We start from the raw sequence: 16,960 nt of genomic DNA, 5'->3' as shown, positions 1-16,960 counted from the left end.
TAAAAATGCCATTTCTATTCAATCAACAGACATGTCAGATAATCATTGCCCAAGTCGATGGATACTACAAGCCGACCAATGCTCTCTGCAGTAGCTGTGCTCTCGTGGACAGACTGGAAGCTCCAGGTCATGTTCATTCACATGGAATACTATCGCATCCAAACAGTGGCGCAGGGCCAGACGGCATTAATGGCTTATTTCCACTAAATCGCATCATCCATCTGCTCACCAGGTTGCCTTATTCAAAGCCAGGGTGTGGTACCCACCGCGAGAACGTTTACTGCTCGGTGCTTATTTTAAAAGAGAGCCCAGCCTATAGGCCACGGGGCTGCAAGTCCTAAATAAGGACCCAGGGCAGAAGGGTGCAAAAAGAATGGGGAGGCGGAGAGGGGACGCGAGGCAAAAATGAAGTCCAACCTCCTCCAGGCTTCTCCCCATTCCTCTTCCCGGAGCACATCGACCTCCTTCTCCCTCCCTTCGTTACCCAGGCCTCGCCTTAGCCTCAACAGCGTTTGCTGCGGGTGAGCCGTGCAGGCCCGGACTGGGGCGGCGGGAGACGCACCCTTCCCAGACGGAAGCCCCTTACCAGGGAAGAGGAGGCGAAACGGTGGCAGCGGCCCGAGAGCGTCCGTAAGTGTGTCCACTTGCCCCCTGGTTCTCCGGGCTTCAGCCTGGCTCGGGAGCGCAGCACCGCAGCCAGAGGTGGCCCAAACTTCCCCGGCTCCCAGACCGCCGCCGCCCCTCAGCCCACTCCTCGCGGCGCTTGGCTCCGGGCCGCGGTCTCGCCAGAACCGCCCCGGGGGCGGTGCGACACGCATGGGGCGGGGCCGGGGCGGGGCCGGGGCGGGGCTGAAGTGGGCGCCAGCGTGGGGCTGCCGCACGTGGGAGGGTTCAGGCCCAGCTGGCCGCCGCCGCCACGGTTGCCTCCTGCGCTAGGCCACCGCACCGCTTCCCCGCGCCCCGCCACCCCCACCCCCAGACCGGAGGACAGCGCGCCCGCAGCCCGTCGCCTCCCGGCTCTCCCATGATCGTCCAGTGCCTTTTGGCTGTGCGAGGCCTCCACAGGTACCTCCCGTGCGCGGGTTAACCTTAACCGTGGGCGGGGGTCTTCTGCCTGGTCAGTGCCAGGCGCCCCGGGCCCAGCCTTTCCCAACAGCACCCCTACGACGCTCTTGGAACCTTCCCTCCCCACCGCCCTCTTGGTCTACCCCAAGGGACACCTGGCGCGGGAACGTGGGGCCACCTTTCCTTCCTCTGCTCCCTCGGGAGGGCATCCATTCCCTTTGTTTGGGACTGCCTCGACTGCAAGCAGTCAGACTGGTCAGAGGCCCGGCCCGAAGGAGTGCAGAAAGATGATGGGGATAAAATCGTTGGACTTTCGCCCCCATCCGGAACTGCAGACCTGTCGTTAAAAGTGAGGGCAGCTGTAGACTCAGATAACAATTCTCATTTACTCCTCGTGTGCATCGTTGGCACACAGATCGTTTAACATCCACGCAAAATGGAATCGCTATGATTTTGCTGCTTATTTCTGCCCATGCTTTCTAATTTTCTTTTCATTTACTTCTTCCGTATAAAACATTCTGCTTCTTGCCGGGGCTAATTGACATGGCCCAAAATGGAGGAAAAGATTGCTTGGACACGGTTAGGGGCAGCTTCAGCGCTGTTTTGGATAGATTACTTAGCGCCTAACCACACCCCTCTGCAATAGACTAGTAGCAAGATGGTGAGTGAGAGAATGAAATTCTTTTCCCCGCTGCGACGGATGGAGTGGTTTTCAGAAACAATGCGACTATCACCCGCATTCCCAAATCTAGCTTTCAACTGAAAATCCGAATGAAGAACCAACAAAAAAAGGAAGATCCTTATAAAACCACTTTAGAACATAGCAATCAGCATGTAAGCTTTTTAAGTTTTCTGCTGCACGTTGCCACTCATCTTATGCTGATCAGTCTTTATAGTTTTGGTGCATTGGGAACCTTAAACTAATCATAAAGAGTTCATGTGATGATTTTGGCTATATTTCAAGCTGTCCTTTTAGTCTGCAGGCTGTAGGTGGAAGAGCTGTCAAATGAAGCTATACCAGCAAATGAGGAAATGTAACACAGGTGTAAGAAGAAAGAATAAATTTCATATAAGACAGTAATTCTCAAACTTTTTAGTCTGAGGATCTCTTTACCACTCAAAAATTACTGAGGACCTAAGAACTTCTGTTTATATGGGTTATATCTTTCCATATTTACTGTATTAGAAATGAAACCAGGGAGATTTAAAAGTATTTATTAGTTCTTTTTAAACAGTATTACATTTGTTACATGCCTAAGATTTTTAATGAAAAATGACTATTTTCCAAAATGTTTCCTAAAAAAATCACTGAGAAGGGTGACAGTGTGGATTTTTTTCCTTGGGTTTGTGTGTGTGTGTGTGTGTGTGTGTGGTAAAAGATAAATAAAATTTACCATTTTAATCATCTTTAAGTGCATAATTCAGTGGCGTTAAGTGCATTCACATTGTTATCTAACCATCGCCACTATTCATCTCCAGAGCGTTTTTATTATTCCAAACTGAAACTCTGCATGGGCATTAAACAATAACTTTTCATTATCCCCTCTTCTAGTCTCTGGTAATCACTATTCTCTCTCTGTCTTTGAATGTGACTATTTTAGGTTCTTCATACTAGTGGAATCTTCGAATATGTGTTCTTCTGTGACTGGCTTATTTCACTCAGCAGTGTGTCTTTAAACTTCATCCATGTTGTAGCATGTGTCAGAATATCCTTCCTTTTTAAGGCAGAATATTATTCTGTAGTACGGATATACCACATTTGTCCAGTTGTCCATCCGTGGACATTGGGTTGTTTCTACTTTTCGGCTATTTTGAATAATGCTGCTGTGATCATTGGTGTGCACATATCTGTTTCAGTGTGTACTTTCAGTTCTCCAGGATATGTGCCTAGAAGGGGGATTACTGAATCAGATGGTAATTTTATGTTTAATTTTTGAGGAACCAGCATACTATTTTCCACAGAAGCTATACCATTTTACACTCCTTTGGCAAAGCATAAGAGTTCTAGTTTTTTCGCATCTTCATCAACACTTATTTTCTGTTTTGCCTTTTTTTTTTCTGTTATACTGGTTTTTTTGGTTTAAGAAAATTGAGAAAATCCCACCCGTCATGTGTAGTTGTAAAAAGAGAAGTATTTTAATAGACTTTTTTAGATAATCATGGATATTCTTTGATATCACATCAGAGTTTGACAAGTGGTAGTTTTTGAAGGATGGTTACAATGTGAAATATGAAACTATCAATGTACTTTTTTTTTACTGTTACATTAAAATCCATGGGTCTGTCTTACAATTTGAATGAATCTTTAACCTATGCATGATTTTGTAATATCAGACACTTAACCTTTTGGAAAATTGTGGCTCACTGTGTTACACATATCTTTCTAATGTTCTAAGGTGCCTAAAGTTCTATCTACCTTTGCTTTTCACCATCAGTGCAGATGTCAACCAGATGAAAATGTAGAGAATGTCTCAGTATTTTTATGAAATCTTTCAGCCTCATGTACTCCTTAAAATGGTCTCAAGAACTACTGCTCATATGCTCATCCAGGAATGCAGACCACATTTTGAGAACCACTGATAGGTGTTACGCAGATTCTTTGTTTATGCGTGGAAGGAAATAAACATTAAAAACCATAAAGTTGTTACTTTTTTAGGAGCTAGCAATCTGCCATGAATATATCAACTTTTTTGTTACTCAAGGGCATATATTGCAGTTAATCAGTGTACTCTACAATGATCCAGTAGTCGTCAACCCCATGCTCTTAAGAGTGACTTAATAACAGAATCTCTGTTTCAAAACCTGTATCTTCCTTAAAGAGTAAGTACTTGACCACATGGAAGGCCGTCTGTGTACTCCTAATCATTTTCGTGTTCCTTCTGACACTTGGGAATTCATTTTAGTGTAACATGAGTAACTAGGTAACTGGCTTGTGATATTTTTTGGGTTTTCCTGAAGGCAGAGTTACTATAGACCCCTTCCCGAAGCCAGCGTGGCAGCCAGGATCATTGATTGGGGTATTTAGCCAATTTCTTGAGAATAAGTACACTGGGAATCTGGAGATTGAATTGTAGTTGCTGTTCATCTAACCTTGTGACCTTAATTAAATCACCCAATTTCTCGGATTTCTCTTGAATTTCTTATTTTGTAAAATGAAAAGGAGTAGGTTAAATGATGTCTGAGATTTCTTGTTGTCAGCTCTTGTTGTCATTGCAATTAAACCAGGAGAATTTCCCCTCATGGAGGCCAGATTGCAGACACAGCATGTGAGCCACGCAAAATCTGATGTATATTAAAAAGTAAGGGATGGTTGGGATGGTCAGAGAAATGAGAGAAATGATTCAACAATGCTTAGTCCAAATCATAGCTATGATAGCACTAATTTCATCTTTCTGTTAAACAAAGAACCTTGATTTGTAAAATTATGATAGCAATACATATTCCCTGTAGTAGTTGTTGTTCAGTCACTAAGTCATATCTGGCTCTTCGCCATCTCCTGGAGTTTGCTTAAATTCAGGTCTGTTGAGTCGGTGATGCTATCTAACCTAACCATCTATTGATAAGCAAAAGAAAATATACACAATTCACCTATCCAGAAGAGCCAGTCATTAATAGCTTCTAAAATATTTTTTGTAAAGAGACATATTTTTACAAATATAGGACTTATTCTATAATCTTTCTGTAATATAAACATCATTCTATAATACAAATACCTATAATGTAGTTCATTTGTGTGAGGTTTGGTAATACAATAAACCCTATTTTTTGGACATATCAACTATTTCCAACTTTCTACTATGAGTAAAAGTACTAAGATCAACATTCTAGCTATCAGATTTTTAAGTCCTTAATTATTTCCATAGCAAGAGTTCTTAATGATGGAACTTGAACATCAAACGGTATGCATATCCTTCAGACTTTTGTTGCTTGCTACATATTCTCCTCCAAAATATTTCTACCAAAGTATGCTTTTATCAGCAGACTGTGCAATGTTAGTTTCCTACACCTTTACTAACACTGAGCATTTTAGTATTTTTTATCCTTACCAGTTTGATAAGTGGAAACTTATTATAAAAGTTGTTTGCTTTCTGATGTGAGAATTTATTCATATGGGAAATCTTAGAAAGTCAAACAAACTAAATTACAGCCATCCATAACTTAAACAATATTTATGTATCTGACTATAATTAAATAAAATTGAGGTTCTCCCCCCAAATCCAGTATATATATGCCCCAAATTTTTAGAGCAATGGTGCTAGAAAAAGAAAAATTGACTAATGAAAGGTTAGTAGTTAACAATTCTCGAAGGCTAGACTGAAATTATTTATAAAAATGGATTTTTAAAAGTTGAAAGATTTATTTTGATCTTTGTTGTTTTTGTTCTGTCACCTCTTTGATTAAGACAAAGCACAGAACTTCCCTGGAGAAGGAAATGGCAACCCACTCCAGTATTCCTGCCTGGAGAATCTCATGGACAGAGGAGCCTGGCAGGCTACAGTCCATGAGAAAGACCTCCAAGGAAGCGCTTGGCGCCCAGGCCTGGAAGCCACGTGCATAGCACGCGGGGAAGCGAGGCTCCTTGGGCGAAGAAGAAGCAGCCCACCGGCGTGGGTTCGCAGAGAGTCGGACATGACTGAGCAACTAACACACGACACACAGAACTTCCATAAGGAGAAGCACCTAGATTAAAATCTGAAGAACCAAGGAAATTGATGTTTATTGAGTGCATATTGTACAATATATCCATAAGCCTCTACATTAGGAATGCTTATGGCCAGGCAGTCTAGACTAGATTATACAGGCTATAGTAATCTGGAACCAGTTTGCTTCAATTTATATGCTGGCTCTGCCACTCACTAGCACTGTGATCTCAGGCAAAGTTGCTTAACTTCTCTGTGTTTATTTCCTCATCTCTTAATTGGGAATTGATTGGCTGGTTTCTTCACTCACCAAATATTTACTGAGCATCTAATGTGTGCCCGATAGGATTCCAGTCTAAGGATACAACAATGAACACAGCAGCCAAAATACCTTGTGTTCATGGAGCTTACCTTTGCAGAAGAGATTACTAAGGAAAATATATAGAGTGTGTTAGATGGGGAATTGTGCCAAGAACAAGAGTAGGGACTTCCCTGGTGGTCCATTGGTTGGGAGTGTGCCTGCCAATGCAAGGGACATGGGTTCGATCGCTGGTCCAGAAAGAGCCCACGTGCCATGGAGCAACTAAGCCGGCCTGCCACAACTGCTGAGCCCACGCTCTAGAGCCTGTGCTCCACAAGAGAAGCCAGAAGCCACTGCAGTGAGAAGCCTGCACCCTGCAACAAAGGGTAGCCCTCGCTGGCCACGACCGGAGAAAGCCCACGTGCAGCAACGAATGAATAAATAAACAGATAATTTTTTTTTTTTAAGAGCAAGAGTAAAGCCAGAAACAGGGCACCCCAAAATTACAGAGATGACTGAAAAGGGCTCACTGAGAAGGTGATTCTGTGCCTCAAAGACTATGTTTGAAAAAGTAAAGAGGCCATTGTGCCTAGAATGGAATACATTTCAGATAGGAGGGTGGGGGATGAGACGAGAGGGGGATATTGTCCTCACCTGGACTAGAAGACCTAATTCTCCCTTCTGCTGACAGTCTCCTTTACTACTCACACAGAACAGTTCACTCCCAACACTTCTGGTCGCGATGTGTGTGGAGGTGTTTTACCACAACAAGCAATTCTCTTATACCAACTAGGTATCCAGGAATTTAACTCAGTTCTGCCCCTTTCTACCTGGAGATGGCATCAGATTCCACAACTCAAGGACTTGGTTCCACAAGACTGCTCCCACCCTCCTCAGAAGGTAGTTGCACGCCCATGTTGTCACCTCTGCTTCTGACCCATGGGGCTGTAAATCTGAGCTTCCCACAACCTTCTCCTTGGGTTTTATTAATTCGCTAGAGCATTTCACAGAATTCAGGAAAACACATTTACCACTTTATGAAAGGATATTTTCAGGATACAGATGAGACCAGAGAAGGAGATGCATAGAGCAAGGTCTCCCAAGCACAAGAGGTTCCGTCCCCTTGGAGTTGGGGTGTGTTCCCCTCCCATTGTGGGTGTGTTCACTCGTGGAAGCTCTCCGAAGGGGTTTTACGGCATCTTCATCAGGTAGGCATGATCAATCACTAACTCCATTTTTCAGTCCTTCTCCCTTCTTAAGAGAACGGGGGCTGGAGCTGAAAATGCCAAGCTTTAAATCATGGCTTGGTCTTTCTAGGATCATCCCAGAGCCCACCCAGAGTCCCTTCATCAGAACAAAAGACTCCAGGGCTTCAGGAGCCTTGTATCAGGAACCAGGGTCGGAGGTGGACTATTAGAACAAAAGAAGCTCTTACCAGCTTAGGGATTTACAAGTGTTTTAGGAGCTCTGTGTCAGGAACCAGGGCCAGAGAACAATATGCATCTATTTTCTGTTAACTCACATCACCTTTTCAGATTGAGAGATAATACACGTAGAGCGCTTTGAGCATTGTCCCGCTAAATTCATTACTATGGCCCCAATAATGCATATAACAAATCTCAGTGGAGTACAAGGATAAATGTTTCTTTTTCTGACATATCTATATGTTTGTTGGGCAGTTTTTCTGGCCCTGACTGGGCTCATTCTGCACCTCGAGTTAGCCATGGGTTGTGTAGGCAGTTCTGCTGATCTTGGGCGAGATCTCTAACATGTTTGGGGATCTAGGGTGGCCAAAGCTGAGGCCACTTGGCTCTCTGCCACATTATCTGTCATCCTCCAGGAGGCTAACTGGCTTGCTCTCATGTCAGGGCAGGCTTCCATGAGCACCAGTTCAGTTCAGTTCAGTTACTCAGTCATGTCCGACTCTTTGCAACCCCATGAACCGCAGCACACCAGGCCTCCCTGTCCACCAACTTCCAGAGTCCACCCAAACCCATGTCCATCAAGTTGGTGATGCCATCCAACCATCTCATCCTCTGTCATCCCCTTCTCCTCCTGCCCTCAATCTTTCCCAGCATCAGGTTCCTTTCCAGTGAGTCAGGTCTCTGCATCAGGTGGCCAAAGTATTGGAGTTTCAGCTTCAACATCAGTCCTTCCAATGAACATCCAGGTCTGATCTGCTTTAGGATGGACTGGTTGGATCTCCTTGCAGTCCAAGGGACTCTCAAGAGTCTTCTCCAACACCACAGTTCAAAAGCATCAATTCTTTGGGGCTCAGCTTTCTTCACAGTCCAACTCTCACATCCATACATGACCACTGGAAAAACCATAGCCTTGACTAGATGGACCTTTATTGATAAAGTAATGTCTCTGCTTTTTAATGTGCTGTCTAGGTTGGTCATAACTTTCCTTCCAAGAAGTAAACATCTTTTAATTTCATGGCTGCAATCACCATCTTCAGTGATTTTGGAGCCCCCAAAAATATAGTCAACCACTTTTTCCACTGTTTCCCCATCTATTTCCCATGAAGTAATGGAACTGGATGCCATGATCTTTGTTTTCTGAATGTTGAGCTTTAAGCCAACTTTTTCACTCTCGTCTTTCACTTTCATCAAGAGGCTCTTTAGTTCTTCTTCACTTTCTGCCATAAGGGTGGTGTCATCTGCATATCTGAGGTTATTGATATTTCTCCCAGCAATCTTGATTCCAGATTGTGCTTCCTCCAGCCCAGTGTTTCTCATGATGTACTCTACATATAAGTTAAATAAGTAGGGTGACAATATACAGCCTTGACGTACTCCTTTTGCTAATTGGAACCAGTCTGTTGTTCCATGTCCAGTTCTAACTATTGCTTCCTGACTTGCATACAGTTTCTCAAGAGGCAGGTCAGGTGGTCTGGTATTCTCATCTCTTTCAGAATTTTCTATAGTTTATTGTGATCCACACAGTCAAAGGCTTTGAACACCTCCTGAGTCCTAGGGTTAGAACTGGAATTCTCTCAGCTGCCACAGTTTACTGGACTGTCAAAAGCAAGTCATAAGGCCATCTCAGATTCAAGAAATGGGAAGATCGATCCTGACTTTTGATGGGAGGGAACAGCAGATTCAAATTATAGGAAGGCATAAATATGTAGAGGGATGGGGCCGTTTTAGCAATTAGTCTACCACACTGGCACACAAAAGCCCAATAAATATTAGATATTATTTTTATTTTGTGAATTGCCTAGTTGTGTTATGGGGGTTTTTAATTGAGATTATTAATTTGTAAGAGCCCTTCTAGATGTTGCGGTTTTTTTGTCTTTAAATTTTGGGGTGGACTGTTACTGCTTTTTGCTTTTTTGCCCTATAGAAGTTTACATTTTTACTGTAATAAGACATATCAGTCTTTTTTCCTTGGTCTCATGACTTCCGCCTTGGTCTCATGCCTAGAAAGCCCTGTCCTACTCCAAGACTGTAAGTTTTTTAGATCACCTACATTTCTTATAGTACTCTTATGTTTTATTTTGCACAGTTAAACCCTTTCTGTGTCATGAAGACTGACTTTTTTTTTTTTGGAAAGACTTTTTCTAATTATTAAGTGAACCAAAAAGGAAATCAACACAGAAACTATAGTAAGTATAAGAGAAAGGCCAGCTTACTAAATATGAGTTTCTGATTTACCATAGCTTACTTCCATAGACCCTGTCCTTTTCCACCTACTCTGAGATTTTCTATACCTGCTGCTTAGCATTCAAAAGGATAGTCTCGTATTTCTCACTGCACATAGCTGGTATCTTTGATACCTAATCTTGTTTGTCATGAAGACCAAGAGAAAATTCTTTTTCTGCCTCACATTGTAGGCAGAGCTATGGGGACTGAAATAGTCACAGCGCTCAGGTAACACCTGCTTGCCACAATGGATGACATATATACTATAAAGCTACATTGTCAGATCTTATCATTCTAACGCTGAAAATTATACATTTATACAGCATTCAGATTCTAATAGGAATTTTCTGCCAAGGCACAACATAAAGAAACTCAACTATTTAAGTAAAAGAGAAGATGAATGATATTAAATTCCAACTACAAATTGGACAGCTTTTTTGGAGGTCTCATATTCAGTCATTTTTTCATTTTACAAATATTTATTGAGTATCTGTTATGTTATTATTTAACCTCAATGCCACCTTATCCTAAACTGTATTTACAACATTCCTATAAATCCTCTATTTGACTATTGTCCTCTGTCTCAATGAATGTCACCAGTTACCCAAATCAAAAGACTTGTTCCTCGCCTTTTTCTCTCTAACTTTCCTATCAACTCCCAAGTCTTCAAATTCTTTCTCTTCTTCATTTGAGGTGTCACTGCTATAATCCAAATCTTCATCGTCAGTCTTAGCCGCAGTTTTTGCTTCCTACTTATATACTTTCCTTATGAAAACCAAGATCTTTATGAAATGCAAATGTGGTGCATCACACTCTTAAAAATCTTCTTTGATTGGCATGAATCTTAGGATAAAATCAAAACTCATTCATATGGTTTATAAAGCCCTATACAGTCTGACCATGACTTAGCTCTCCTGGCTTCTCTTACTCAGTGCTTTAGCCAGAGAATTCATGGTGTTCCCAGAATAGTTGCTTAAAGAAATATATTTAGTGAATGGGTGGATGAAAATATGTCATCAGTGATAATGACTTAAAATTCAGCATTCATTCCTGATATCTAAGGAATATAGGCCTAGACTTGGCATTTTTATATTGACAATGACAGTTATAACTTTCACTAGAAAGTAAATATTTCAAACTCTTTATGAAATAGCTCATTGTGAATTTCTTTATGCAAAACAAAAAAAGTTGCCAGGGGAAATTTCTATTATCTAATTGTGTAATAAAAAATTACAGTGTAGAGTAATATGCAGCAGGAAGCTAACCTGACCAACAGACTCATAGGAATTTTGAATGTATACCAGTTGACTATGAGGCAGAAAAGAAGCTACACATTAAAAGAGATGATCTTTGTCATATTCCCTTGTCACCACAGGGGGCATTCAAATAGTGACTTTGTGCCTTACAAACCCAGTTGGTGAATCTGTACAGTAATAGTCTAATTAATGAATACTATATATATTAATACAGGCTTTCCAGGTGGCTCAGTGGTAAAGAATCTGCCTGCCAGTGCAGGAAATGCGGGAGAAACAGCTTTGGTCCCTGGGCTGGGAAGGTTCCCTGGAGGAAGAAATGGCAACCCAATTGGCAATTGGCAATCCAATTCTTTCCTGGAAAATCCCATGAATGGAGGAGCCTGGTGGGCTATAGTTCATAGGGTCACAAAGAGTCAGACACCACTGAGCAACTGAGCACACAATATATGTTAATATACATTAATATAGTAATAGCAAAGCTTATTCTACATATGTCAACCTGGATATGGAAGAAGTTGAAGACAGTGCCAGGCTCTGAAGTACTGGCTCAGAAGCAACCCACCTGAGAAGGAACAGAAAGTGAACTTCTCGTGAGTGGGTCTGGACCAGCCCAGGGCAGGGAAGCCAGACTCTCTGGACTTGTATGACCTGGGAGCTCCTTGGGCCTGGGGAAACTCATGACATTAAGCAGAGCATAATCCAGAGAAAAGCCAAAATACTTACTTGTTGTTCAGACCAAGAAGGTAATAACATGCAGCTTGCCCTAGCTGGTGGAAGACGTACCCAGAAGAATGCAGAGAAGACATGGTGTGGATCCGTACCCCGGAACCCACCTCATTCCTGCCCTACTGGATCTAGACCCTGTGCGTTCAGTGCTGTGCTCTCATAACTGCACAGACGTAGCCAAAGGGAAGTGAGAACAGAACACACCTTCTTGGAATGGCAAAAAGGACCCAAGGCTGCTCAGTAAGGGGTTTAGCAGCTCATCAAAAATGTTTTTAATGACATTGAAAAATTATAAAGTTACAGAAGAGATACATAGTAGAATGTGGTCGATTGAAACCTACGTATAACTTTCAAACCTTCATTCTCTCATGCCACAAATATTAACTGAATGCAGTTACTCTGTGCCACGGACTATGCTACATACCAAGAGGAATGTAGATGTAACAAACTTAGATCCGATTTGCAAAGGACTTAGATTGTATTTGCTTGTTGAAATTTACTCTGTACCCCTCTCTTTATCATATTTATTTCATGATTGCTTGCCTAAAAAATACACCTTAAGATTAATAAAGGGAAAAGAATATTAGGCAAAAAAAATTAAACATTAGGATCAGTCTAGTTCTTCTAACTGGGTTCAGAATTGTAATGTGAGCTTTCCGGCAATAAAGGCAAGGGGAAAACATACCATTAAAAATGATCAGGAACAGAGTTTTTCCTGGTACTGTTTGTGAGATATAATTTTCATGTGGTGAAATGTGCATGATATAGGGAAAATTGTGTAAATGCAGTGAATACTACATAGTATAATGTATGTAGTATGTGTGTGTATAAGTAGATTTTTATGGGCTATTTCTTATTCTGATCTTTCTTAAAAGGCCAAGTTATGATCAACCTAGACAGCATATTAAAAAGCAGAGACATTACTTTGCCAACAAAGGTCTGTCTAGTCAAAGCTATGGTTTTTCCAGTAGTCATCCATGGATGTGAGAGTTGGACTACAAAGAAAGCTGAGCACCGAAGAACTGATGCTTTTGAACTGTGGTGTTGGAGAAGACTCTTGAGAGTCCCTTGAACTGCAAGGAGATCCTACCAGTCCATCCTAAAGGAGATCAGTCCTGAATATTCATTGGAAGGACTGATGCTGAAGCTGAAACTCCAATACTTTGGCCACCTGATTCGAAGAACTGTCTCATTTGAAGAGACCCTGATGCTGGGAAAGATTGAAGACGAGAGGAGAAGGGGACGACAAAGGATGGGATGGTCAGATGGCATCACGGACTCAATGGACATGAGCTTGAGTAAACTCCAGGAGTCGGTGATGGACAGGGAGGCCTGGCATGCTGTAGTCAATGGGGTTGCAAAGAGTCAGACACAGTTGAGGGACTGAACCGAACTGAAAAGGTCAAGGCAATACAGGCTAGTCAGGGTGATAAGGCACATACATAAATAATTAGAATCCAAGATAGCAGGTGATAAGTGCCCTGGAGAGTAATAGAGAAGTTGATATGGGAGTTCAAGGGAAGGTGAGATTTCTTCCAGAATAAAAGAAAGTGGCAAAGTCATAACTGGTCCTTGAAGGTAGGATCTGGACATAGGAGGACCGGGAGAGGGAGTTCCCTTCCCCTAAGACTATTTGCCAGAATTTAGGAACAGACACATTGAAGTAAGTTGACTATTCAAGGCAAACATGCTAAAAACTAATGAAATGACTCCAAGAAAAAGAATGTTGCTACACCTTAAACTTATACTGTGTTATATGGGAATTATAGCTCAGTAAAGCTGGAAAGAAGAACAAAGTTCGGTGTGTAGAGATTTACACCCCTCAAAAAAAAAAAAATGGAAAAGAGAATGTGCAAACAGCATGGCTTTGGAGGTGGTCAGCATGGATGGCGTGACCATCCAGGCCATGGTTCTAGATGCTTGTATAATCTCACAAAGCCTTAGTTTCTTCAGTCCTGAAATAAAAATAACGTTTACTACCTCTCATAATTTTTGTAAGGTGTGCAGGAACTAATGCAGATGAGAGCATCTGGCACAGTGGTTGATACCATGGGTACATAGTAACTTATAATTTTCTCCCTGCCATTCAAGGTAGAAAAAGTAGTTCTAAAGACCGAGATAATTAAGAACTGTCTATGACCTTCTTCAACTCATGGCAGGGTAACGTCGTGATGAACGCATAGTAAGTTGAAAAGTCAGAATCCTTTTAATACACTTAATCTACCAAACATCATCACGTCATCCTAGCCTACCTTAAACATTTTCAGAGCACTTAGATTAGCGCAAGCCTGTTTTATAATCAAGTGTTGAATGTCTCGTGTAATTTACTGAATACTGTACTGAAGGTGAAAAACAGAAATGTGTGGGTATAGAATGATTGTAAGTGTTATGGTTGTTTATCCTTGTGATCACATGGCTGACTGGAGGCTGCAGCCTACTGCCCAGCTCCATGACAGAGCATCATCCCATGTAGCGCTGGCCTGAGAAAAGGTAAATATTCAGAGTTTGAAGAATGGTTTCTATGGAATGCTTTTCACACCATCATAAGTCAAAAAATCTTAAATCTAGCCATTGTAATTTAAGGGCTGTGTATATTCATGGATATTGAAAGTTGCAAATGCTTTATCAGTGACTGGGAACAGGATATAAAGACCTACTAGTGAAACCTTAGTAGTGAACACTTAGAATTCCTGAGGATCTCAACTCCCTGGGACACCATTCTAAAGAGGAGAGTCTTAATAGTATCCAAGATGAAATCTTATATATAAGCTAAACCCATCATCTGTATGAGAGCAGGGTGATGTAAGAGCAGCCCATGGGAAAAACTTAGAACCTTGACTTGTTTTTCAGTTTCAGTGTGAATCAGCCGCTTGATGTGGCTGCCGAAGAACAAGAGAGGAAGGAACTGCTAATCAGATGACACTCTAAGTCTGGGGTGTTAGTCGCCAAATGCAGGGCAGACTTTTCAGTCCTGCCTTTGCTCAGTCTCCATGTAATATTTACACTGCTGGCCACACATTCTTTCTTGATTTGCAGAGAAACAAATTCCTAATTTTATTCTGTTATGAACATTCCTCAAATTTCTTTCAAGCTTTACTTTCCTGACACTTGCCTCTCAAACTCTAGTCTTTCTCTGCTGTAAATCTCTTTTCGGACACCTTTCCTTGAGCAGACATACATGCTGGAGTCTCTCCCACACACAGTTCCATCTGAAACATTCCCTCAACCCACCAGGTATGTACTTTTCCTTACCCTACTTTTTCCAGACTTCCCCAGTGTTCTTATCTACATACTGTCCTGAGAGGCCCCGGTCCACTCGAAGATTTGTACATCTGAGGACATCTGTGGTTGTGTCACCCACCTGAACCCCTCTCCTTGCCTTTAGGTTCGTATTTCCAATTGCCAGATCACCACGCTTTAACACCATGGCGTATCTCATAAGCACTTAAAAATCAACATTTCTGAAGCTTACCTAGTAATGTTTCCCCAAACCTGACCTTGTATTTTCTGTTTTCAAGGGTAAATTTGCTATGTTCGTTTGCTTCTGTCCCCGCCAAACCCACCTAAACGAGGAACTATGACATCCTGTCTTTCACAAAGTCCTGCCAGTTTTACCTCTTGAATATTTCTTGAACCCACTGTTTCCTTTTCTACTGCTACTACCACTTTAACTTAGTTGTTTATCTGGACTGAAGCCTCCTAACTGGTTCTCCTTTGCCTCCTAAAATGGACCTTTCACAGTTCCCACAGCAGATAGAGCACCTAGCTAAAATACAGGTCTTATACATGCACACTTGTGCTCACAGCAGCACTGTTTACAATAACCAAGACATGGAAACAACCTGAGTGATAATTCCATTGTATCTACACATCTTTTTGTGTATGTACACATTTTTTTAAATCCATTCATCTCTAAATGTCCATCAACAGATGAATGGATAAAAAATAAGATGTGTTACATATATACAATGGAACATTACTCAGCCATAAAAAGAATAAAATAATGCCATATACAGCTACATGGATGGACCTAGAGGTCCAACCTTCAAACTAAGTGAAGTAAGTCAGAAAGAGACAAATACTGATGGTATCACTTATATGTGAAATCTAGAATATGACAGAAATGAACTTATCTACAAAACAGAGACAGACTCACAGACATGGAGAACAGACTTGTGATTGCCAAGAGGGAGGGGCGCGGGAGAGGGGAGGAATGGGAGTTTAGGATCAGCAGATGCAAGCTCTTATATAGAATGGATAACCAACAAGGTCCTGTTGTATAGCACTGCTGCTGCTGCTGCTAAGTTGTTCAGTCGTGTCCGACTCTGCAACCCCATAGACGGCAGCCCATCAGGCTCCCCCGTCCCTGGGATTCTCCAGGCAAGAACACTGGAGCGGGTGGCCATTTCCTTCTCCAATGCATGAAAGTGAAAAGTGAAAGTGAAGTCGCTCAGTCGTGTCCGACTCTTAGCGACCCCACTGACTGCAGCCTTCCAGGCTCCTCCGTCCATGGGATTTTCCAGGCAAGAGTACTGGAACGGGGTGCCATTGCCTTCTCCGCACAGGGAACTATTAATATCTTCAATATTCTGTAATACACCATAATGAAAAAAAATATATATATATGCAACTAAATAATGTTACTATATACCAGAAACTCATAATTGCAAATCAACTATACTTCAATAAAAAATAAAAAAAGATCTTACCTTCCCACTCAAGGCTTCCCATTGCCTTTGATACAAAGTTTAAGGTCTCCAGCATGACATAAATCTTGCCTATCAGCCTCTGCAACCTCATTTCTAATTCCCATGTCTAACTTCTAAATGGATTGTAGTTCTTGTAATATGCTAAACCAGTGATTGAAAATGAGCCTTTGCTAATCCTAGTCTCTATTCTAGGCTTGCTCTATTCTCTATTCTGTGTTTCTTCACACATGCCATCCCATCCTTTTCTGGATAATTCCTACCCATGCCCCCTCCCCAAGAAGCTTGCTTTGACTCCCCAGTCTGAGCTGAGTATTGGTTTTCTGTCCCTCTTGTATGTAATTCTATAATTTCATTTTTACTCTATTGTTGTTATCTGTGCCTGGTACACGTCTGATCAATGAGTACATGCTACATTCACTCCAATATGTTTTTCTGCCACATTAGCCAGTAAGGTCCCTGAGGCCTTGTTCGTCTTTTATCTTTAGCAGCCGGCTCTGTGGTCACTTTGCCCTGAGCTCCAAATGCGTACTCCACATCTCTGTATGGATATCTCACCCGCATTACTAACTTAGTATGTCTAAAATGGGATGTCCGTGAACCTCCCACATCCCCAACC

General features: G+C 41.9%; 1 protein-coding gene across 1 annotated transcript in view; it reads left to right on the top strand.

Annotated features, from left to right (window-relative positions):
- The first annotated feature begins 988 nt into the window (after nt 1-988).
- Nucleotides 989-16,960, top strand: part of NLN (neurolysin) — a 92,948-nt gene continuing 76,976 nt past the window's right edge. Inside the window, exon 1 of the mRNA XM_052659235.1 lies at nt 989-1,065. Within this exon, the coding sequence (XP_052515195.1) occupies nt 1,025-1,065 (41 nt within the window). The 5' untranslated portion in view covers nt 989-1,024. The remainder of the gene's footprint in view (nt 1,066-16,960) is intronic.

This window comes from Budorcas taxicolor, chromosome 20 (assembly GCF_023091745.1).
Source record: "Budorcas taxicolor isolate Tak-1 chromosome 20, Takin1.1, whole genome shotgun sequence".
NCBI classification, from domain to species: Eukaryota; Metazoa; Chordata; class Mammalia; order Artiodactyla; family Bovidae; genus Budorcas; species Budorcas taxicolor.
The sequence above is the reverse complement of the archived record's forward strand: the minus strand, read 5'-3'. Positions and strand labels throughout refer to the sequence as shown.